The sequence below is a fragment of the Pezoporus occidentalis genome, unplaced genomic scaffold, assembly GCF_034315485.1.
Source record: "Pezoporus occidentalis ecotype Australia unplaced genomic scaffold, CSIRO_AGI_Poc_V1 ctg14, whole genome shotgun sequence".
NCBI classification, from domain to species: Eukaryota; Metazoa; Chordata; class Aves; order Psittaciformes; family Psittacidae; genus Pezoporus; species Pezoporus occidentalis.
The window spans coordinates 1,841,386-1,866,850 of NW_026913209.1; the positions used below are offsets into that span (position 1 = coordinate 1,841,386).

General features: G+C 39.0%; 1 protein-coding gene and 1 long non-coding RNA gene across 6 annotated transcripts in view; one reads left to right on the forward strand and one right to left on the reverse strand.

Moving 5' to 3' along the window:
* BMT2 (base methyltransferase of 25S rRNA 2 homolog) overlaps nt 1-18,513 on the reverse strand; it is a 33,890-nt gene extending 15,377 nt beyond the window's left edge. The window contains exons 1-2 of the mRNA XM_062609570.1: nt 18,229-18,513; nt 5,829-5,970 (exon numbers count right to left, since the gene is read on the reverse strand). Coding sequence (XP_062465554.1) covers nt 5,829-5,970; nt 18,229-18,397 — 311 coding nt within the window. The 5' untranslated portion in view covers nt 18,398-18,513. The remainder of the gene's footprint in view (nt 1-5,828; nt 5,971-18,228) is intronic.
* Nucleotides 18,514-20,533: 2,020 nt separating this feature from the next.
* The window catches only part of LOC134159066 (uncharacterized), a 33,321-nt gene continuing 28,389 nt past the window's right edge, over nt 20,534-25,465 (forward strand). For 3 of the 5 annotated variants that reach the window (XR_009963028.1, XR_009963026.1, XR_009963024.1), the window contains exon 1: nt 22,449-22,852. This is a non-coding gene — a long non-coding RNA (uncharacterized LOC134159066). The other 2 variants (XR_009963025.1, XR_009963027.1) reach the window with 2 other exon arrangements.

Sequence of the window (25,465 nt, forward strand, 5' to 3'; positions counted from 1 at the left end):
AAAATTAAGGAGGCTATTTTATAATGCTGAGAACTACAGTCTCCATTTTTAACTGACATTTAAGTGCTCAGTCTTTGATGACACAACATTCACTCTACAATTAACGTACTTGTTTGTAAAGAATTGTGCAATGTAAATGCTACCTGAGCTAACACTTACTACAGTTTACAAAAAAACATGAAACAAATATTTCAGATCTAAACCACTGAAGTCTGCTGGCAGAGAGACAGCTGAAGTGTCCACTTTCTGTCTTGTCTTTAAGAATATAATAAAAGTATCTAGGTATTTCCTCAGTGAAACTTGTTTTCCATACTCCAAACCTCAAATGGTAAACGACCCGTTCAAGCTGACCCCCCTGCTCCACCATTTGGGCTGCACATGTATAGAAGTTTCAGTAAAAGCCAATGTGAATACATTTTAATTTGTTAATACCCTCCAGCAATGAAAGAGAAGATTTGGTTTTGAACAGTCACCAAAACCAGGGGTTTCAATAGACCATATAATGACAAAAAATAATAGTGAGGGGGGAATTGCCATATGAATTTCAGAAGCCATGAAAGAATCAGTAGTTTAGTTGTTCATTATTACTTGATGAGAACAAATAAATTAAAGCTGGTGTGGTCAGGTTTTATCATGGCAAAAAGCAGTTTCTGATAGCTGTTATCAATGCTCAAGGGTTTCAAGCAGCCAGTTTGCATGCTAAGAACTGACAAAGTCTATCTCTTTCCTTCTGCTTTATAATGAGGTAAAGGTGAGCTTGACTTCTGTTCCTTACAGTATTTACTAACCAAAAGCTAACACTGAAGATGATATTCAGTGAGGGTACAGAGAATAACATACTCTCCTTCAAAGCTGAAGGAAAGTCTGGACTTCTCATGGTTTCTGTCTACAGAAAGTTTCTCTCATCCTCCCACGCTCAGAGGAGTAAGTTTATTAATGTCAACAGAGAGGGCTGCTGGTCTGAAAGAAGTGGTGTAAACTCTTCTACAAGTTTAGTGCCCTATTTCCTCTCCCCCTCCAACCCTCCCCAACTTCCAAAGAAAATCAAGGAAGGGAAAATTATCAAATGCCCTTGTACATATAGCTTTCCTCTGGACTGGAAAATATTTTGTGATTGTCATGCGCACCCAACTTCAGGTTAAGGAAATCCTGTATTCAGCATAGGTGAAAGCACTAGGTTTCTGAAAGTATTGTCATTTTTTATCATCGCAATTGTATTTTGTATACAATATATTTTTTCCCATTTTATTTTTCATACTTAGTTTTGAGACGTTTTCCTTTTGAGAAACACAATTAGATCTGTAATCCGATGTTTCTTTTCCGTTATGTCCACCCCAAGCCTGCTTCTGGAGTCAACATCCGTCATTACTGGAGGATTTCAAGAACTCAAAAGAGTCAGCAGTTATCATATGATCACTGCTCTAATTAGTTCTAGTGTTAAAGAAACAGATATAGCTTTGTCAGAATAAAGTAGTGTTTAAGAGCAAAAATGAAGACTGTCAAACAAACATGAACAATGAACATGAAGTCTTTTTCTCCATTTTAAATGGTTTCTCTCCTCCTGTTTACACTACCTCCCTCTTAATTCAAGTGAAAATGAATCACTTGACTAACTGCATTCATCAAGAAAGCTGCAAAACAGTGTTAAGGTGACTTCAAATATTCATTCATTCAATCAATCTTCCAAACCCAAACAGGATCAGTTTCCAGTTCCAGCAGTGACCTGTTATTCGATCCTGTAAGAGATTACTCAGCCTTCTCTCCTTTTGACAAGAAAGCTCCAGTTTCTAGGAAAAAAACCCACAGGCTTGGGGGGGGGGGGGGGGGAAGACAGACTTCTGATCATTGCTTTATCTTTCTTGGAGTTGCACTGTTGTTTGTTATTTTTAAATACAGTGGCCAAGGTGATATTCTGGCTAAGAGCAATGCTAAATAAAGTCAGAGAGTATTTTATGTATCTTGAGAACAATCTCATTAACACCCTCCAGTATAATATTTGCCTTTACTGCAAAAGCATCTCATAACTGTTTCGTATTCAGCTTGTAGCCTGCTACACAATCCAACTGCTTTTCTAAAAGACTGACACAACCAATTACTCCCTGGCCTGTATTTGTACAGTTGATAATATTTAGTATAGTTGACAACACTGTTGCTTTCAATCCTGCTCTCAGAGTGTGAATTCTTTTCCATTTGGTCTCATTTGCAAATTTAATAAACAGACTTCATTCTAGCAGATTGCTAATGAAAATACTCATTAGTAATGGATGCAGGGACAGACACTGACAGAGCCCTTCCCAGTCAATCACATTTTTAAGATAAGCTTCTAACATCTATTCTCTGCAAGTTTTTCCAAACTGTTCTGAACTCACTCAACATTAATTTCATCACAACCATATTTCTTCTGTTTGCTTATGAAACAAAAGACTTAAAAAGCAGGTCTAAATAGCATTTTGTCATGATAGTCAGAAGTGCAGATCTGGGGGTTTTGTTATTTAAAAAAAAAAAATAGCCAAGTCAACACAAGTCTTGACAGTGATGCAAAGGCAACAGAAAGAAGCAAACCTGCTGGTCTAGCTTATTTTGTTCTAACTAGAACCAGAACAGGCTGACATTCGTTGTCCACACAAAAGGTCACCACCCCACCTATGCCAGCAAAAATTAAGAGTTAGGACAATTATTCAGGGTAAACATCACTTTACCCTATTTTGGTTTAAGTTTTGTGTTGCAATATAAATTAAACAGAATTGTTAGCTTCCAAATACCATTTGCTACTCTGTATTTGGTTTTCCAAAGACAGAAAAAGAAAGCAAGGGAAGGACAGTTGAGTGTTGCCCAGATTTTTCACACTACCACTCGGGATCATTAACCTGCATCTGGAAGGAGATTTAATCTCTCTTCCCCCTGCCCCTCTCCCTAATTAACTGTTGTATAATGTTGCCCTTAAACAATAAATAAAATTGGCCCTACAGATCACAGCATATGGTCATTAGCACAATCTTTCATGTACTGCTTTCTATTTTCACAGTTTCTAAAGCCTCGATAATTGCTTAAGTCAAAACTAACAAGGTAAAATAATACTCTTTATGCCATCTGGTTGAAGAATTATTGTTAGAAAAAGTGTTTTTCACAGTGTTTTCAACTAAATAGCTAGAAAGACTTCAGCAAGGAGAACCCTGCAAGAAATTTGTTATTCTTAATCCAGCTCTCAGCTATGATCCAACTCACACCTTCTCTAGTGGTTATTCTGCATTCTCCAATTTACTCTATCAAGTGCTAGTTTATAAGACAATACAAAGAAAATGAACGAAAGTGGTTTTTTTTCCAGCTAGTGAAAACACTTGTGAGTTTCAGGTCTCTGAAAATATCTTCACATTAGAACAAAAAAGCTCTACTATCCTTTCTTCAGCAGGGACACACCTGTGGTTCCAAAGTATTTTTAGCATTCCACTCTCAACTTCATCTAGAGCATCAGCTACTTTCCTGCTGTCATGGTGACATAACTAAAACATTGAACAAAAACTTTCAGTGAAGTCTCATGCAAGTAAAGTTCTCTCGCATGCAATTATGCACCCAGACACTAGGAGAAGTAACCACAATGGGACCTACTGTGTGTCTGGCACACCCCTTGGCCCTTTGAGAAAGCACAAAAAATTGCAGAATCAAGTCAATCTGGTATGCTCTGGTCCCCAACCATCCAGGCCTCGGCTTAATCTGAGACACACAGAAGTGAAAAGTTCTTTCTATTGATGTAGAACTCCTGACCCCTTAACTTTGCAAACTGAAAATGCTGCAACCAAAGCTTTATGCTGAGAGCGTTTTAGTGTCTCTTCCCGGGTTGATTCTCTTCTTAATGTGAGTTCATTCTGCAAGACCCAAACACTTATTTAAATGTTTACTTTGTAAATCTTGTAGGAACTACGAACAGAAATCAAGTGAGACAGAGCCAAAACCCTACAATACACAGGCCATCAACTGTTTCCCCCCCCTGTCCACAAGGAACATGATCCTGTCCTACCAGGTACCAGACAAGCTTGCTACAAGCTAAGGGAATATTGTTTGGCTGAAATGAGAGCAAGTGCACACACTTCTACTGAAAAAAGTTTCACATATTAGTTGACAATCAGACTACAAGAAAATACTGAGCAATGTTTCATAGGAATCTGCCCTGGATCCAGTACAATCAGTTTTTTTCACGGGTAACCTGAACACTGGAACAGTCAGTAGTTCTCTTAACCAATATGAGAACAATGCCAAGCTGGGATACAGACTGTGCTGCTGCAAGAAATCTCAGTATTAGAATTCAGTATGATTCAAGAGTGTAATTCAGTAATGAGAACACAAATATCAGCATTTCCACAGAAGTAATAAATAGCACAAGTGCAAGAAAACAATAACTGAGGAAGGCTGTAAAAAAGAAAGAGTTTCTGGGGAATCACAAATGAGCACAAATCAGTGCCACACCAATTAAAAGTACAAACACAAAAACATAATAAAAACCCCCAAAACACAGAAAACTTAAACAACAACAACATAAACAAGAGTTTACCTCAATCATAATTCTTTATTTATCACTGACAAGACCATTGGAAAGCTGTGCTTTTTTTTTTTTTTGGGTGTAGCTCTTTACAAAATGATTCACCTCTCTTATAACTTGGATAAGGATACAAAATACATGTCCAGAAAAGGGTCTATAAAGAAACACTGAACTATGGGGTTTTATTGGTGGTCGTGGGTTGTCTCTTTGGGTTTTTTGGTTAAGCTAAAAGATAAACGATTGATACATAAAGGGATGGTTTTCAGATATTTACAAGCTGATGGCATGGAAAAAGGAAATGAGCTTGTTATTACTTGCTCCATTTCCAGAAACCACACAACAGCTCAAGTTGACACCAAGATGTACTCTAGATCAACTGTTTCAGAGCCATTCTCCCCTTCTGTTTTGTTTTGGTTTTCTTTTTCTGTTTTAGGGGCTTAAAGGACCAATGTAATTAATTTAACAATACCACATCTGCCGTTTGCTGCCTCTTGCTCAGCACTGCAACACTCACCTGCAGGACCTACAGACTGGCATACGAGACTACTTGTAGTTTGTCTAAAGTCATTCTCAGAGGCAGGACTGTTGATAAATTCTCTTCCCAGTTAGAGATCAACAATAATTTGTTTTATTTAGTTGTGCTGATTCCATGGTATACCTTGGATGCCAGCTGTAGGCAGGAATCCTGAGTGACCAACATTTCTCCACTTTCAGGAGTTTGTTTTCCTCAAGGATTGAAATAGCTCAGCCGAACCCCCTTACAGTCTTTACAGTTATCATAACCCAATACAAATTAGATGCTTATGACTTACAAGAATTTTAAAATTGATTTAAACTAAGTTTCACAGAGGTTAAAGTCTGTTGCAGGAGATTAAAACTTGAAAATTAAGCACCAGAGATTCACATGTAGAGTTCAAACACTATTATAAGGATAAATCAAACCAAAGACTTGAAAATTAAACTTGCGCTACCCTTACTGCATTTGCTCAGTTTAGGTTCAAATGTATGGAAAATTACTTCATAGTTTTACTTGTTACAGCTTCAGTATTTGAGGAGAGGAAAAATTTGGTTGCTGAAGATACTTTAAAAAAGGGGTCACCTCATAACAAAACACTTCACAAGCTATTTCCTTAGGAGATCAGAACAGTAAGAAGGTATTTGTTTTGGGAAGCAGTGAATTATTAACATCTTATAGAACAAATCTTAAAAGCAAAAAAGCAAGAACTGCTCAACAACTGTATTATAAATAAAGCAGAAGTGTGCAATTGCATCTTTCAAATACATTAAGATTTACCTGCAACACCATTCAATTCGGCCTTCTCCTTCACAAGTTTTTGCCCAGTGATTATCTGCAAGGTTTTTCATTGCCACAGCATATTCACACAGAGTTTCCTCATCCTCACAGTGCTCACGCCAGATCTTATCAAAGTCTCCCACTAAACAAAACAATAACAAAGAAATTGCACATTAGATACAAAGTGTCTCATTATAGCCATGGCAAAATCCCCATCTTCCAGTTAAAAGAAGTTACATAACACACCAAGAGATTACTTTACCTGCATATAACAAAAACAAGGTCCCCTTTCTCCAGTCACAGACAAAAGTCCAGGTTTTGAAGGAGGAAAGAGCTACTGGGTACTTGAGAAACTAACAATATTCTCAGTATACTGATTCTGTTCAGTTTGTTCTGTGAAATTCACATCCCTGGGAAGTTTTCCTTTCAGGTCTCTCTGCATGAGTATTAACATGACAAACATTTCAAAAACGAAAGACTGAAAGGTTTCCTAGTAGCACTCATGCTCATGGAAAATACCATGGATGACACTACGTGCAAAAATGCCAAAAAAGAAAGCTTAGTCCAGAATACAGATTTCTTTGGATTCATTGGAAAAGGAATTCAAGCCTTCACTGATGTCTGTCTGATCTACCCAGTTCCAATGAATTAGCTTCTAGGGGACAGTACTGAAGAATCAAATCAACTAGTCAGGGAATCACAGATAAACTCATCTGCTGATCCCTAGGGACAGATTTATTTCCATGCTCCACATCTTGCTGAAAAGAAATCTTGCAGTTAAAGTTTTGGCACTTCAAAGTAATTAAAAAGATTATTTTCCCTCTTTTGCTGCTAAGCATCCACTTCTCTTCTCCTACCTTGCTTTACATAATGTACTGCTGAACAAAGCCAAGATAAATGCTAGCTGTGCCTAGCCACAATTCCTACTGTAGTTTCTATACGTAAAAACTCTTGGTATACCTTACTAAAGCGGATTTCTGCCTTAAGAAAGAAAAATATATGCTCAATAGTATCATCTGCACTAATCCCTTATGTTTTTTTAACCACAAATGTGTGCACACGTCTAGTATAAAGCTGTAGAATGAAAATTATCTACTGATTTTGCACTTATAAGCTGATACAACTAAAACCAAGTTTTCAAGAGCAGAGATATACTTCAACCTTTGACTCAGACAACCAACACACTTTTCACCACATGGCTCCAGAGCCAGTTTTTATAGTACCCTCATATTACAAAGAAGCATTTTAAAAGTGTATCAAGCAGAAGCTAGCTATTAATATCTGCTGAAGCCTGAAAGTAGTTTACAGTATAACCCATCCTTCTCCTATCATAAGAGATTTCTGTTTCAAACCCACTTAAAGCAATTTCTTTGATGTACTTTGTTTTAATTAGCAGTAAATAACAGATTTCTTCATTTTTCAGTAATGATCCCTCACCTCACCTGTCCTCCCCTTACCACTAGACTGGGTATGATGGACAAGTATAGATTGTTGCATACTTAGAAGATTTAAACCAACCATCCAGGCTACTCCCTATTTAAGTTTGGTTTACAAATGTCACAGCAATTTTCTCTTCAAAATAACAATCTAGCACACTTGTACAATCATCAAAATGAGTCATGTTTAAAATTAGGTGTTTATATATCCCTTGTGTGAGATGGCAGCTGAGATGGAAGGGAGTGGTCACGATTTTAGTTTTAACAAAATACAGAAGCTATGCAAGAAATCACGTATTCTGATTGCTATTCAACAAGCATATATGAGAAAGTTACTAGACTGGACAAAAAAATAAAAGTAGTATTATAATTGAGTGGTATCCCTCATTATTTCCCAAGTGATCCAAGCTCAGAAATATATGCTTTATAGGAAAGGCACTAGCATGGTCACCAGCTGACCATCAGACAAAACAGCCAAATCATAGGCAGGCCCAAGACAGGTTTCAGCTAAAACCTGTGTCACTTTTCCAGAGCCTTCAGGATTGTAGAAACAATCACACAGGAGGAGAGCACATACTCTGCTGACGAAGAGAGCAAGAAAAGGGGCCACACCAAGCACAACTCTTACAAATCTTTATTTCTTGTGTTGACAAAGTGCAGAACCTATGTGCAGAACAGCACCAAGCCAGAAAGCACTGGCCAAGGTCAAAATGTATTCTCAATAGCCAATTAATTCTGGTGCAATTTAGATAAAGTTTCCTACTTCTTGTGCCACAGCACTCTGAATCTTACTGCATACTCCAGACAACTGTGAAATGCTTGAATAACATACAGTTGCAAAAGTTCTGTTTGAAGAATCATGGCTAATTAGAACAGAAAAAAAAAAAAGTAACAAATGAGCACTTACCAAGGGAAAAATATCACAAATACAAAATCCCATGTTTAATACTGTTGTTCTTTTATTCCATTACTTCATATGGTCTATTCTTTAGCAATTACTCTATTTCCAAATGCCACTTTTCTTTAAAACTTAAGAAATAAGACAGATGGGGAAGAAGAAATATGCAATGACCAGATGTTCTTAACCTAACTAGCCAGTCCTTTCTTACAGCAAAGTAGTGATACCTCCTTAAAACTCAGTCCCTGTTCTCATAGCAATACTTCTTATTTCCTTCTGAACAAAGAAGAGATTTTCACCTCTTTCTAAAAATCAGACAAGAGTCAAAAGAGTCCATAGATAAGGGATCCTAAATTTAGACATATAGCAACAAACCTGGAGCTGGGTTGTAACAGAGCTGCTTATGACAGTAACAGCTTCTTGGCACTGAGTTGACAAGAAAACAAAACTGAATGATACAGACTATTAGGAGAGACATACAGAACAAAAGTGAAAAATTTATCACAGAGTCATTCTGTCACACATCCTATATCAAGTCAATTCTGTGTGCGCTTCTCGTTTGTTTTCATTTACCTATACAGCAGCTCTAGAGATACAGAAAATGTCAATGTGGGACAGATCCAGCACAGCTTCTGCACGAGGAACACCTACATAAAGGTAAGAAAAAGGCAGATGATATCAGGAGAGGACAGACCTACTCAAGATCACAACTGATAGAGGAAGGGTAAATACAGAACATCTTGTTCTGAGAGCAGGAGACCTTCAGGAAGAGTATAAAAAGACAACTCCATATTCAAAGACGCAATTTCTAACTCAGGAGCTCCTAGACTGTGAAACCAGCAAAAGACAGAATTGTCAGCAAACATACAGTGATACTCCAGCAGCACTTCTCATATATTCTTGTCTAAGCAGCTGCTGTTGACCCACTGTCAGTACTGGGTTTTATATGATGCCCATTTGTCTTCTCTTAATGTAAGCTCCAAAATAACTGCAGATAAAGGGTGGTCTTAAGACACAGGCACAATTGTGCATGGACTTTCAAAGAAGGGTCTGAGGTCCAATTTCCCTTGAGTAAGTACTATGGTGTTGAGTTGGTGTTTTTCCCCCCCCATTCTTCAGGGTGAGCTCTGAGAAGGCACAGACAGGCACATTAGATTTGCAGGAACTTTAATTCCAGACTCATGCTCCAATACTGAGTTGAAAATGCAAATAATGCTTCCTATCTGCTGAGATTGAGGAAGTGACTACAACAGGTCTTGCAGCATCCAGTTTCAAACCGACGCCCAGAACACACTAGAGCTATGTATTAAATTTTTCAAACAATTCATTATAATTCACATGCTAACACTGCATTAACTCTGGTGTACTTAAACATTTATTTATTAATCATTGCTTATATAATCAAAAAGGCAGTAAAATATGCAGGAAAATTTCACCACAAATCTAATGGTTACTAAAGAAATAAGGTAAATAAAATGTTCTGTTAAGCAATCAATAATGCTGTAAATTAAATAGATGTTTGTGGTAGGCTAATCTAAAGCAATAATAACAATAATAATAAAGTCTTGCAGCTTTGATCACATCTTAAAGTTAATATTTGAATTTGCGCAGTATACATTTCATCTCATATACTCAGGATAATACCATAAAATGAAGTTAAAGACTACTCAACACTCTTACCATGCACTTGGGTATCAACTTTTATGCATTTTAAAACCTGTTTGAAGCACTGACTCTTCAGAGATCTTCATACATCTCAGATCTCCATGAAAAAAACAGTTATGCCAGCATCCAGCTGCAAAGTGTGATCGGCAAGACTGGCTCCTAACAGGAATTGCACACACCTCTCAAGTCAGTGACATTTTAAATTTAATGTTTGCTCTCCTCTTTATCACAATTGCCTGGAAAATAAGTATTACCTGCTCTTCACATTGAAGATTAATTATTCCTTTAAAAACAAAAAAGCCCAAAGCCCACCTCTTTCTAGCAATTGTCAATGAACAAATGACTGACCAACTTGTAGGTTCTTTGTAACACAGCCTGTTCTAATGCAGTAACAAAAATCCAGTACAGTTTACCTAGAATAGATGAGTCCCTCTAAATGTTTTCCACCTACATTAATATTGCCCGCATAATAGCCAAATCATAAACCCAAACCCAACCACAAAGTAATCAGCAGTTTCTGAACCCTGTCACAGACAGAACAGGTCAGGCATGAAGAAGTTATTTTTAAATGATCCTAATTACACGATAGCTTTAATTGTGGGTAACAGCACTGGAGACCTAACGTTAGCTGGAAGTTTCAACAACCAAAAACACTTGTAATAAAGAAGAAAGAGTCATACAAGCTCAGTAAGACCTCTTGTCATTCCACGTTTATTTACAAGATCTCATCAAAGGTCCCCAGCAGAGCAGACCAGGTTTGTCATTCTAAGTGAGACAAACCCACACTGTAACTCTTCTCTCCAGGCAGTCTGTTTTGAAGAACAAAAATGCAGCTTTCTTCCATCTTAATTTCTGTTTTGTTTGTTTTAAAAATACATTTAATATATTTCTTTATAGGGTGTTAAGTGGAACTGTCATTTAAGGTATCTTTATGAAATAGAAAAAATTATTAGTCAACTATTCTTCAACTACTGACAGAACAAATCAATTGGTATTTTAAATAAATCACAACCCTCTGTATAAAAAAAGAAACAGAGATCAGTTTTGCTAAAGGCAGTATTTTTCATTTTGGAATGGGATTGAAACCCAAACAACCTATTTGAATCATTCTGCTTTATCAAGCAATAAAATAGTAAAGTCATTCAGAGTTAAAAGTACTATCTGTACCCGCAAGACAAGTTTTGTAATTATTCATTTCCTTAATTCGACTGGTGCTCTTCAGAAAAACAGTGCAGTCATCTCTGACAAGCTCAAAAGCAAGTACAAAATACTTCATCCACCACCAAGCAAGACCTTGCATCCCAAAATTTAAATGACAAAACATGCCCCAAAAAGGAAGAAAAAAAAAACAACCCAAGCCTATTCAAAAAACCAAACAAGGGTTTAAAGGATGCCTGCCTACATGCTGATACAAATTGGTAATGTAAAAAAAAAAAACAACCACAAACCACCCAGATCCAATCCACTGCCTTTTCAATACTCCTATTTAACAGCACACTACCTTCCCATCTACATCTTTGATGGCTCTGGTAGAGGAGAAAATAAGGTCAATACATTGACTAACAATGAAAGACAAGCAAAAGCGACATGTTCATATTTGTACAACAGTTATTAACTAAGCTCTTTGAATTGCTCATTGTATAAAGCAAACCTATCCCCAGAATTAAAAAGTGTCCATGACAATGCTGGATAACTTCAGATAAAAGCTGCTGGCACTAGCAATGCCTAGCAAGACCTCTGAGCTTTCTTTTTTGTTGTTGATGGCGATGCACTGCAGAATGAAGAAAATCCATCTCATTTTTAGCTTCTTAACACTGCCTCTTCACTACTTGCTAGAAACAATAAACATGCTAAATTTCTACAACATGCTGAACAATAAACGGGAAAAGCAACCCTATGCTGCCCATGAGGATAAAGCTGAAATCAAATTCCTTGAATATGACAAAATTTTTGTCATTAACAGTGACTTGTCAGTTAACATTTAGCTGTACTACTAAAAGTCTGGATGCTGTGGCAATGATCAGTAAAACTAATTACATGAAGAATATCAGCCAATATGCTATTTACAAGTTACAGTGTGCACAAGATAAACTAGAAACTTATTGAACATCTGTCTTACTAAAACAGTATATCCAGTATTTCTTATGAAAGGCATTAGGCATTTTTTGGCTTCACAGTTTTCCAGTTTTACATGTCTAAATACAGAACATGAAGTTCAAGTTGGACAAAGTTCAAGCAGTCCGAGCTAATATTTTCCTTCTCTTGTCTGACTAGTGTTTGTTTTAAATTCCTTAGGATTTACCTGAAATATTTCACAATAAAATCTTAAAAAAAACCCAACATAGAATCTCATTTTCTTTTTCTAAACATTTCTTCCCTCTATTCACACAGAAAGGATTCATTTGACCAAATGAGAGTTTCTACATTTAACTTGGCAGGTAAACTTGCTATCTATCTGTTTACACTAAATAGACAACCAGGGCACAAATCATCTGCTACTGAAGACATCTACTGCAGTCAGCTTAAATCACCCTGAAGAATGACCTGGGTCTCTATCTGCTACAAATCACTGATGGCTGTCACACAGACAGTGGGGAACCTATTTGTGATAGTTTAAGCAATTACTGCCCCCAGGTGTTGGATCTACTCTAATGGAAACTATCACCCCTCTCCCCCAAACCTGACTTCGTGGGATGGACTGTGTGCTGCACCTCAACACCACCAACACAGAAATGAACATATTACCAGAAACCACTGATTTTGGTAAATTTCTGAAAATGCAGAAGCAAAAATGGGAAACAGATGAGGCACAGGTACAGATTTCATTATGCTGACCCTGCAACAGGAACACCATCTTCCCCCCAAGGCAATAAAGGAGCAGGGAAGAAGGTTACATACAGTTGTTTGTTCAGTGAGTGTAAGTCTGTGCCATAGCCGGTGTGTTGCTTTCAAAAACTGTGAGCTAACTACATGATACCAATGATTAAATCCCCCAAACTCTACAAGTATGGGATTTCTAAAGAAACTTCCTCGCAAAACTGTGGTGTGCAAACTGAAAGGGCAATCGTATCTTAATGCTTATGTCATAAAACTGCATTAATTTTAATGAAATGGAATTTTGTTTCTATTGCTTGAAAAATGTAACAGTTACTATTACAAAATGTCTCCCTCTTCCAAGAAATTAATGCAACCGGGAAAAGACAAATGGAGACCTTGAAAACTTACGTTTATTTCTACAGTAAGCCAGTTACATTTAACAAAAAGGAGTAACAACTGTTAACTGACATGTAGAGGTCAGTGACAAAGTTTTCCTGTCCTGTGAAAATGCCACTATTTCAAAACGTTTCCTGTTTCACATCAGGAAGAACCTCAGCTCTCTCAAGGTTCTTCATGAAAAACATGCAAGAGGCAGAGACCACGAAGCAACTAATTTCAGAATGACATTTCTCCCATGAATGCCTAAACCACTTACCTACTCAGGCCACTTATTATCATCAGGCAGGGTACTGTAAATTTTTCCTGATTTTCTGAATTTGGAAAACTCCTGATAAAGTCATTATCCATTTCTTTGACATTTCAACAAATCTTTCTTTAAAGGAATCAGACTACCACCTAAGAATGTTTCTATCAGCTCCTGTGACACAGTAACTAATACCAGGACAAGTACCAATTCCGTGTGATTTTAAGCCTGAACAGCTTTAACAAGTGTGCGGAAGGAGAAATGAAACATCTTAGTGAACACACTGCAAAATATTTCATAAAATACCTTTACAGATAGCTCAGCATTTATTCCCACTTGCACTTAATAGGGATTTCCAGGGAGAAGTAGAGAGTCCTGTAAATCGTCTTTCCAGACTATGTACAAAACGATCTACAACTTAGGCTCATAATGCATAATGAAAGCTTTTACTTTATAAATACAGCCCTGCATGACTATAAAAGTTATAAACAACTCAGGGAAAAGAAAAAGAAGACTGCCTCTGTATCAGGGGAAGGGATTTTTACCACAGTAAAAATTAAGCCTACTTGGCTGCTACAAGCAACAGGAAACAAACAAACAAATATCACATAGCAGATGTTCAGCAGATCATGTTTAGCTCCCTACAAACCTCTAAATCTGCTTTTACAAGCCTATCGGGCTTGACAGACATCAGTATGCATGCAATATATGCAGAATACATGCACGTATGCAACCGATACAACATGCTCCAGCCCACAGCTGCAGGTGCCCGAAGGATGCATACAAGAAGATCCTAGAAAATTCAGGGTCACGTACAGTACCAGGCTACAGAACCAACAGACTAGAGCAAACACTGGTTTTCCCCATCCCAATGTTGTAACAGGCTAGTGGGAGAAATTCAAGACTCATGAAAAACCCTAATTTCTGTACTAAGTGCTTGTGTCAAGCATGGAGAGCCCTGAAGTTTCTCTGAAGTGACTAACTGGGCACTTGAGAGCTGTTTTAGCTGTTGGATTTTACCCTGGTGTGTAAGGTAATTAAGATGAAACTAATGCATTCTAGATGGGAAGCAGGAGTAAAACTTCAGGAAAACACAAGTCTTATGCTAACAAGATACACTCCTAAGTGAACATGTTATACCTCAGTGTCTTTTGTTTGCACTTGAAGTTTTCTTCATGGAGACAAAATTTATATGCTAACCTGAGGAATTACGTGTATCATCAGGAACCACTAGATAGGCATTGTCTGTCTTTACCACTGCCTTAGTCTGAAACAACTTTTAACTAATTTACTCACAAGGATTAACTAATTTAGTTGACACATTCACTCCCTGTGGACAGGGACCAACCGCTTTAATTTGAAAAAAAATACACCTTTTTCCCCCCACTAAAGTCCCCACACTCGTTTGATAAACCTCATTAAACCGTTTAAAAATATATAGCATAATACTGCCATAGGAGCCACAGTGGAAAAAGAGTATCCTGCAAACATGAAATACCAAATGTGACACGGCATTTATGATTACATACTTTCCTTATTTACTAATGAACAACAGAGAGTGTAAGGGGAAAGACAGGAAATTGAAAAGGATGAAGACGAGAAAGGAGAAAAAATATAACTATTCCCATTAGAAGTCATACTAGATTATTAATGTTCTGAAAATAGGAAAAGGTAGGTACTAGTCACAGTAAAAAAAAAAGCTAAAGTTGTTGAAGGAAGAAAACCCCAATGCACTTCAACGCAAACCAAAAAGAATTTAAGTTGAACAATTTCAAACATGGCAAATGTTTTGTCATACACTGGCATGCTCTGGGATTAGGATATGACATGAGCCACAATACAGAAGTACATACAAAACTCACCCACCATACTTAAAAGTAGAAGTGGTTCAACAAATGCAGAAATTGAAAAAGAAGCCAAGATTCAGCTTTGATAGATCTGAAGAGTTGCAGTATTCCACCAGGAAAAAAAAACATTTTTTTCATGATGACATGATGCTGACTAAGCTTTACTCTAGTAATTCCTTGTAACTGCAAAAAGTTTTTCTGTGATGCATCCCTAGTTAAGAAATATTTCTCTTGCACTTTGACAAGTATGGAACTTCTTCAGAAACTCGCTAGCTTGCAGTTTTGAAGCATACTGTCAGTTGTGCACTGACTCATCTTCAAAAAAGGAGGGGAACCATGGCAGAAAGTAAAACAAAATTGTAACAATAATGCCAGTTATAAGCAAGTCAGATAAATACACTCACTCGCCTTTTACAATTCCCCATTAAAACACCAGCCTTGCTAACATCAGCAAGGCAAATAAACTCCCCAAAAAATCAGCTTATTAAAATCAAGCCTGTATAACTTCTATCAATAAAAAGCTCAGTGTCTCAAGGAAACATCTATTTCTCTCCTACACTTCTAATAGAAGACACTAACTTAAGATCATATTACAATAACAAGGGCTTTGTTAGACTTATCCACCCTGTGCAACATAATCATGTAGCTTTCAGAAGAACAGTTGCCATGCTTTTTCCTCCACCAACAAAATTAGTATGTGATCCTATTTAGATACCTAGAAAGCACCAAACTCCATGCAAGAGATATTCTAGTACTGATTGCTTGTTTAGCCAAAATGGAAACTAGTTTCACAGAATTCTAGTAAACATGAGAAGAGTTAAAAAAAGACAAAAATAAGCATAACACAAGGCTCTGGAATAAAAGACTCTAGAATAATACAGAGAGCTCTGTTTCTGCTTCATATGGAGGTGGATGCACTGCACTATGGAGTCACTAGGCTTCCCCTGTGTAGTAAACTCTAAGCATATAACCAAGGATGCATTTCTCCTTGCTTTTTCATACCCAAGTTATAATTCAGATCATACTGAAAAATTACAGCTGTTACTTTTTTATTTCTCTTCAGCAAACTGTCAACTTTGATTTTGTTAGGGTAATGTACTTGCCAGTCAGTACTGCAAAGTATTAGAAAACAAAAAAATTTAAGGAAAGCTCCTTCAGAGGTCAAGCACACCCAAGTATTACAATTTCAGAGTGACATTAAAGACATTTAGGAAGGAGATCCTCAAGCCTGCTTTTAGAATCATGGACAAATGTAGGGAGAACACTCCAAAACCAAAATTCTAGAGCTGAAAGAACCTAATGTATGAAGTACTATGACCACTAAGTGCTAGTAACATGTACAGAGCACCTATGATTGGATGAATAGGTAACGGATGGAACTCTCCTTGTGGTAGAGGCATGAGGCGATGAACTGATTGGTTTTTAACTCTCTCCATGAACATACACAGTGTTGCTAATTTACAGCAACTTGAAAACTCACAGCAAAGTCTTCATTAACACACAATTTACAGGACATAAGAAGTAAATTTAGAGTACTGATGGCTTTTTCAGTTAAGCAGTTACACACAACTTACTCCTGCATACTAACTCACTCTTTGCTGAGACGTAGGCTTCCATGTAGTTTAGGCTCTCATCTATAAAAAGTTCAGTTGTTTACAGAAGATTGCCCACATTTTTTAATATAACAGTGCCAATACTTGTCTGTCTTAATCTGCTGGCACTCTGAAATAACAGAGAAATACGAACTGCTAAAAACCTGACTCCTTTGCTAAAATTTGAACTTTCAAACATACAACATTCCTTCACTCAAAAGCTGGAAGAGCAAGGGAGATCCTCCCTTTTGACTCACCAAAGCCAAAATAAACAGCTGCTTTTGATCAGTGTCTAGATAGGTAGATATCTCTGCCCAAATCCCATGGACAGGCTCCTTTGAAGACTTCTGCAGTTCACAAAGCAGTATGACACTGTTTTTTAAGAGTGCCATACATAGAGAACGGGCAAGAAATCATGCCTGCAACACAAAGAGTTCCCATTTTATGACTGTCCTTCTGCAGGTACGCACCAAAGGGCTGTGGACTCACTGAAAGAATGAATGATGAATTTTTTTGTAACTTGTGTTATAAAGGAGATTGAACAGATTATTACAATCAACCAGAGGAAGCTGCAAATTTCACCAAACAAATCTCAACTCTGGCACTCATCTGAAAGCATTTCTGGGAGGTTTTAAGCATTCCAATACCACCCATAAGAACCTTGCACAAGGGCGTTAATACTGATGACAAAGTAGATTTTTCAGGACTCAAGAGTAATTTATTTTGTAACAGCTTTTTCCCAACTCTTTTGCTTACTGCTCCAGCCTGAACTATTTCTCCACAGCAGAAAGAAGGCACAAACAACTCACAAAGACCCATGCCTTTCCAGATCACCATTGAATCCCTCCCGGCATTCGCAACTGACTGTTCTCCTGACTCCTGCAGATCCTCAGTGTGGAAAACACTGCCGTACGACTTAGAAGCTGCCGGTGGCCAAAGGCCTAGCTGTCAGCTCTTCAAAGTCGCACAGAGCAGTAAGGCAGGGCCATTCGGAGGGACCCATGTTCACACACAGGCAGCACATCTCTAGCACGTTTTCACCTCGCAGCATTATCCGTGCACACCAACACACAGGAAAACCTCCGGGAGATGCGCTGCGAGCCCTCCCGAGCCAGGAAGGACTCTCCGCTACCAAGAGCTCCAGTAAGGCGGCAGGACCCCAGCAGACCCTGCGGCGGCTGCAGGCAGCCGGTGCCAGCCGATCCCCAGCCTCCCGGGGAGGAGCAGGAAGCGCAGCCGGCGCGGCTCCCAGCCGCTAGCTCCCGGCCGCTGCCCCCCCGACACACCCCCTTCGGCAGCGGTTCGCAGCTCCCACGGGGGCTGCTGACACCAGGCCGGCTCGCCCAAAGGGGGACACCCCGGCCCGCGCAGAGCCCGGCTCCCTCCTACCGCCGCCGCACAGCGGCTGCTTTCCAGCCCACCCCCCATCCCTCCCACGCGGAGTGGAGCTGCCGGCCCTGCCTGGGCGGCGCGGAGGGGACGGCCCCGTCCCCCGCGGTTACCTTCCCGGTACTTCTTGCGCAGCCGCCGGTGGACGCTCTTCACCACCCCCGACAGCTTCTCCTGCTCCAGCTTCCGCTCCTGCTCCGGGGGCTGCTGCGGCGGCAGGGGAGCAGTGGCGGCGGCGGCAGTCCCGCCGGGCCGCGGCCGTGGCTGTGGAACGGCCTCCATGGTGTAACTGCTGCTCCGCCGCGCGCAGCCCGGCTGAGGGGGAGGCGTGAGCGCCGGGCACTATGGCAAGGGCGGGCATGCGCTTGCTCCGCCCGCTCGGCATGCCGGGAGATGGAGTCCGCTGCCGGCGGGCGGGCCGAGGAGCTGGGCGCCCAGTGGCCTGTGGCTGAGAGTGCGGTGTTTGCCGCGCAGCGGGAGTTCAGGGCCTGAGGGCTTGGCGATTCCAAAACTTTATCAGGTACGGAGCAGGTAGCCCTGGGTGCTTGACGGACTAGTGCAAGAATTAGGTGAAAAAACATGAAGGGTCCAGGGACAGTGCGAATTCCTGAAGGGAATATCTGAAGGGGGCCCTCAAGGATGGTGGAGAAAGACTGTTCGTCAGTGACTGTAATGATAGGACAAGGGGTAATGGGTTCAAAATTAAACAGGGGAAGTTTAGATTAGAAATAAGGAAGAAGTTCTTTACTGTAAGGGTGGTGAGGCACTGGAATGGGTTGCCCAGGGAGGTTGTGAATGCGCCATCCCTGGCGGTGTTCAAGACCAGGTTGGACAGAGCCTTCAGTGATGTCTCCTGGCATGACACAAGGGGTCGGAACTGGATGATCTCAAGGCCCTTGGCAACCCAAACCATCCTGCGATTCTGTTTCCAGGGCATGGATGCAGCAGGGGCTCTTCTCTCTTCCCTGCATTACCCCAGCACACATGCTGCCTAGAGATCCCTGTAAAAGTCTGTGTGACTCCCTCTGAAGTGGGGTGGTAAAACCCACCCCACAAAAGACCTTGCAGAAACAAACTGAGTTCAAAGTGAGGTAAAGCAAATCTCGGTAGGCTGGTATCTATGGTGTGAATGCGGGTATCTGAAGAGCACCATTTTGTACGGGCTTTTTTCTGTCTACATGGTGCTGCTGGGCCTGTTCCTGGGCAGAGCACAGTTTTCATGCGGAAATACACTGCTGCAGCAGGAGCAACAACTGCAGCCAGCAAAACTGCCCCTTACAGGGAAAGACCTTTGTCTGCAGCTTCTGCCAGCTGCAACCTTTCTCCAGACCCAAAGTGTTTTAGTTCCCTCTTTCAGCTGTCCTTGGAAGTAGGACAGACAAAACCACTCCTCACAAGATCATGGCAGGGAAATCTGCCATGAAGTCGCTTGCTTGTTTGTCTTGGCCAGAAGCAGCTAATTGTCTCCTCTGAAGACATTAGAAAACATTAAGGAGGTAATTGTTGCTACAATTAAATCGGTGACAAATCTGACTTGGGTAGGGTCAAGATTTCATCCTAATGAGAAGTCAGTGATACATGTAGTGGGTGTATAACAGGTTCTTATCAGCAACCTGTCAATCCTGCCAAAAAAAATTGCAGCTAATCACAGAGCAGGGTGAAGTTCTCTTCTGATAAATGTCTTTTTGAAGGTACAATTATCCAGACAAAGAAACAATGCCCAAACAAAAGCTTTGCATTGTTACTGACTGCAAAGACATCCCTTTTTGACTTCACTCTGAGCTGTGTGGGCAAATACTGCATCACACCCAATGCCCTGAAAGGGGGTTGCGCATTGTGCCCAAAGGTCCAGCTGTTTCTGTACTGTTATTTTTCAGTAAATGCTTACAAAACTTTACTGTAGTTTGGATCTTCCATCACTGTATTTACATGCCATAATGTATTTTATTGTCAGAATATTTATTTTTTTAAATCAAAATATGGGAGAATACTGGAAAGGAGAATTAAATTTTTTTGCTCCCAACATCAGCACTAAGAAAGGAAAGAGAAGTGTAGTGATTGAGTTATTCTTTCAGGTAGATTTTTCTTTTAATTTTGAAACTGAAAAAAAATCATGTGTTAACGAAAATAACACCAATATATATTAATTTGACTTGGAAAACATCTGAAAATCAGCTTCTCATAGGGGTTATTGTATTTTATATTCACCATATTAGTCCAGGAACTCAAATCCAAATTAGAAAGAAGACTTGATTGCTGGGGTTAATGATAGTTTTCTGAAATATTTCTATTACTAGCTTTATATGCAAGTCCATGTAAGAAGAATTAAGATGGTGTAAAAGAGATTACATTGATACCTACAAGGAACCTTTTGGTTAAGGAGAAACCTACACAGTGGTTGATGTTCCTTCCACTTGGGGAAGCACAGAATGAAGAGAAAAAGCATGAGATAGTCTTCTATGTGCATTGTGATCCTATAGGAGAGCACTGAGGGGGTCTTCTCAGAAGAGTAGGAGTACCAGTGACAGAAAAGACATAGAGGCATTTGGAGGATGCCTGACAGATACTTCTGTGACATCAAGCCCCCCACTCCCTCAGTTGTGAGCATCCAGACTTGGAAGTGTAGGGCACACAGCCAATATGTGAGTGTATCTGGATGCTGGTAAATTGGAAACCTAATTGTAGAACTGGAAAATCGGGGAAATTGCACATAAGTGAAATGTACTCTCTCAGATTAGTAATAAACTGTTACTCTTTAATTTATGTTCTTTTGATTTCAGTTCTCAGGAGTGCTTGCTAAAACTGACAAAGTGGTTTTAAATACAAAGTGGCTTTAATTTGTCACAATTATTTAAAAACTTACAGTATTAATAGTAGGCATACTTTCCTACTAGGACTTTACAGTTTTTACAAAACTCTCCTTTTTTTAATAAAAGTTAATTATGTTGCTTTATATTTTCAGTATGTTGTTTATTTTCTGATATTTTATAAATACGTCTATGAGGGAAAAAATCAGTACTTCAGTGCACAGACTACTTTCATATCTTGGTGTACAAGCTATTATTAAAAAAACAGGGAATAGGGAAGTGTTGACTTTTTAACATAAGTGGTTCTATATGAAAGTAGACCAAGATATACACTTTTCCGTCTTCAAGAAGTGGCTTAGCACTTTAATGCCTCAGTAAGCAAGTAAACAACATTTACCAGATGTCAAGTATGTCCAGGAACAAAAATAAAAGAATACTCGAAGAAGAGGCTTTATGCTTTCAGGACACACAAATACTTACAACAGAGTACAGGGTGAGAGATGGCTCGTGGAGACAGACTCCGAATACAAGGTGATTGGAGAAGGCAGTTCCCTGGAGCACTGCATGGAGATTTGGGGGGGGTGAAGGAGGAGCTGGTTATGGAACAGGTGATTAAAGCAGGACCGGTTCTGGCAGGCCAGGAACTGATGACCCAGTGCTCTGTTACAGTGGTGAAAACATGTGTGCTCAATACACTTCTTGAACACAGTACAGGAAGAGTGAAGGAACAGATGAAGATGAATATAAATCTTGGGGTTTTCCCTGAGGCGCAAGAGCAGAACAAGCAAGGTTGCATGCACTTACTCTGAGGAGATAAGATAATAAACTGCCTCTGTCCTGATGGAGATGATGGAATGTGACCATCTGGGAAAGGATTGTTTTCAGTAGCTGGACTTACTATCTCAAATGTAGAAGATGGACAGATGATCCTCTGTGTATTAGTTACTTTCTCAAAAAAATGAGCCGATTTAGGGTGGACTAGAAAAGTTTCTTTTCACAGTTCTGCAGTGTTTCTGTTCCCGTCACTTTTCATTAATAGCTTTAGAAACAAAAGACTCAATTCACAGGCCAGGAGAAGGAATAACCCCAGCCCTTTCTAGTACTCAGGTGGCTGGAACATTCACTGAGGATGTGGGAAAACCAGTTCACATCCCTGCTCTGCCAGAGAGTATCTGAACCCACATCTTCGCTATGAGATTATACAAAGTGGACGTGCTCTTCCTTCCTGAGGGAAGAGTGACAGCAGCCTGTATTTTCAGCCTTTCTCCCCAGGGAAACTGTGGAAGAAAAGTTACAAAAATTTTCTGAGCTACGCAAATCAGCAGTACTCTGCTTCCATCCCTATTTCAGTGGTACTTTGGACAATCAAATCTTTTCAGGCTCTTCATCCTTTCTATCTTACAGATGCTGGTTGTTTAGAAAAGGAACCAAAAAAGTGAGACAGCATCAAAGAGAAGAAACCTTTCTAGGCAGCGCTCTCTCCAGTGTGATGACATCATCATAAGAGTTTCTAATGCAATGTAATCTGCAAAAATATTACCAAAAGCATGTAATGATTTTAATGGAATACTGAAACACTGTGGTAATATAAGTCTTTGTTAGATGCAGAACTGGTTTTACTACATGTATCTAAAGGGAAGGCAAGCAGGCAACAATAGCATATTTGGTTTGAATTTAAGATTCTTCATTCATTGTGGAGTCATATAAGCCAGAAAAATAATATAATTTGATTTTAAAAGTCGGAGTCACAGCCCTGAATTTGCACTGATGCAGTTATGAAGAGCTGGTCCATTATTACATTTCTTCAGACTATACACACTTTAGTAATTTAGTAATTAAAATTACATAGTAATTAAAATCACTACCCCATAACAATATTTTTATAACTACAGATCCTGGATTCCATACGTGGAGGTTGACACCTCTAAAAGTAAGTTTATATCACCAGTCTCCTTAATTAGCCCCCTGTGTATTTTACTGGGAAAAACAGACTTGATATTGACTTTGGTTTGTGTCCAAAGTCCCAGTACTTACCAAAATAAATATTTTGCTTCTGGAAAACAAGAGGATTCTTCTACTGAAGGACCAATTAAAGTTGCTCCTCAAGTAGGCAGAGTCACCCAACCAGAAGACTGAAGTCCCTCGCATGTGGAGGCTCATTTTGGAGTCTAATTACGTAGCCTCAAGACCACAAAAATTAGATACTCATAGGAGATTTTATTTATTGAAATAATGTCTTTTGCTTGTTAGCTTGTGTTGCAATAAGGTAGGAATAATTTTAACAATAGCCAGCATTTCTGATAAACAATACATTCACTGAATCCATTGTGGCCAGCAGATCCCACCTGTGTCTGTCAATAGAAATGAGCTGTTCCTTTCAACATGGGGGAAAAGTTAAGAATTTTTTAATCCCTTCAGTGTGTCACTTGCCTAATAGTAAAGTGGGAATTAAATTCCATGGAACTACTGAAATGCTTAGTGAAAACCAGCTGAATACTTTATACCTGACTTATTCCGAATGTTATGTGCATGTATAGAAAGTAAAACTATCCTGAGAACAGATAATGCATTTTTCGAATAAATGCTGTACTTCATTGTAAACTGCTTTGCAACATGAGCATCACAAACATTCTTAATATTCTATCAGCGAAGATCATTAAAATACAAACATACAAAAATAATCTTGAATTACCTTAAAAATCTGTTGGTTTTTTTTTCATTTATTTTAGTCTGAGCACATTCCCCTGTTATTTGGCATGTATAAATTATTAAATAGAGAGAGTCAATATAATGATTACTGTAACAGAGACTACTAGCTACTTTTTCTAGATTGAATTTTTTCTTAGCCGATTTCTTGCTGCCATAAAAGATTAACTCATAAAATCACTTTTATTTAGCAAGAGATGTCGAAACATCCAGCAGGTCTAACTGGTTTTCTTACAAAGTCAAAATAGTATGTGGTTTTAGTACTGATCCATGTTTCTGTCAGCTGCTGTGCATAAACCTGCTGAGTAATTAATTCAGACACAGCAACTTTGGGAAAATTCAGTGCTAGTAGGAAAACTTTTAATGTTTGATTATTCATGCATGAGTGGAACCCGATAGCCTTAAAGATGTTCTCAGTTCTTGGGATTCAGATTCCAGTTGTTCTGTGTGGGTCAGGTATGTATAATTCCAGTTCAGCTCAATAGTAATGTAGCTGTACATTAGGTCATTTTCACCTTGAGAAACACTCCAGTATCCTGTAATCTTTTATTGCAAGTATGATAGCCTGACTCATAAACTAAGATGACCTCACAGTCTGATTGGATTTACTGGAGCTGAAAAGCACCCAGAGAAAGGCTAGGCTGCATGAGAATTTCTGAGAAAGACTAAATCTATGGAGAATATTCTGCTGTGATGCCATGGATAGGTGGTGGTATTCTGCGTCATTTCACTGTTCCCATTTTTTAACCCTCCTAGGTCCTGGAAGGGTGTGGGAGAAGATATTTTGGGTATCATTAGATATGACCTGTACATCTCTAGTATGCATAAACTGTTCTCTATTCCACAGGTTGCCCAACTCCTTTTAATTTCTCCTGCCTCTTGAATACTGTCATGTGGTTTATTTGGGACCCTACTCTAGGTCAAGTGTGGTTTTCAGTAAAGAAGATGAGAGAACAATAACAAAGTCTGTTCATACAACATCAAATGGAGCTCTATCTTCAGGGCAATATATTGCAGGCAGTATAATGTACTTCAGGAAGAGCAAGAAATGCCAAAGCTCTTACCTACCCTGTGCACACTGTATTTGGCTTGTGCACAGTTCATGTTTTAGGTTTGGTTAACTGACCTCAGTGACGCTAATGCCTAAGATATTATCAATAAAATTAAAGGGATTAGTACTCTCTTCATGAGTTGAAGGATTAGGATTTAGGAGCCTAAAGAATGGTGGTAAAACAAATGAAACCACAAATATTAAAGCTGTTTCAGAATTTTTGACAGTAAGTACACAAAGTTTGCCATAGTTTTTCCATATGAGCACCACAGATAAAGATTATCTGCTGTTAGAAGAATGGTTTCTCTTTTCTTCTCTGGAACATCTAATAAAACAACTGTGACACAAATACCATGAAGTGAACGTTCTCCACACTGTATTTTTAGAATTTCATCTCCTGTTACTATGGATTAAGGATGATCTGATAGCAGCTGCCCCAAAGTGTGAACAGGACTACAATCTGCAGAAGCAGAAAGCAGTTCTGAAATGCTTATTTAAAGATAGGTAGAGTTGTGATAGAATTAAATAACTGTTTCAATTTGTTGAGGATATACTGATAAATTATTACATTCAATAACTAGGAAGTAGAACAGAAAGCTACTGTAGCAGTTAATGGAGACATACGTTTCATACTGATGTTCAGATTTTAGTCTTGGAAGTCTTTCAGATTTCTGGCTACTAAAAATTTCTGTAGCCTCTCTGTATATGCAAGAGTGTTCTTGGACATTAACCATCTTGTTAACTCCTCTCTAAAGAAAAAAATTAATAAACACTTTAGACTAATAA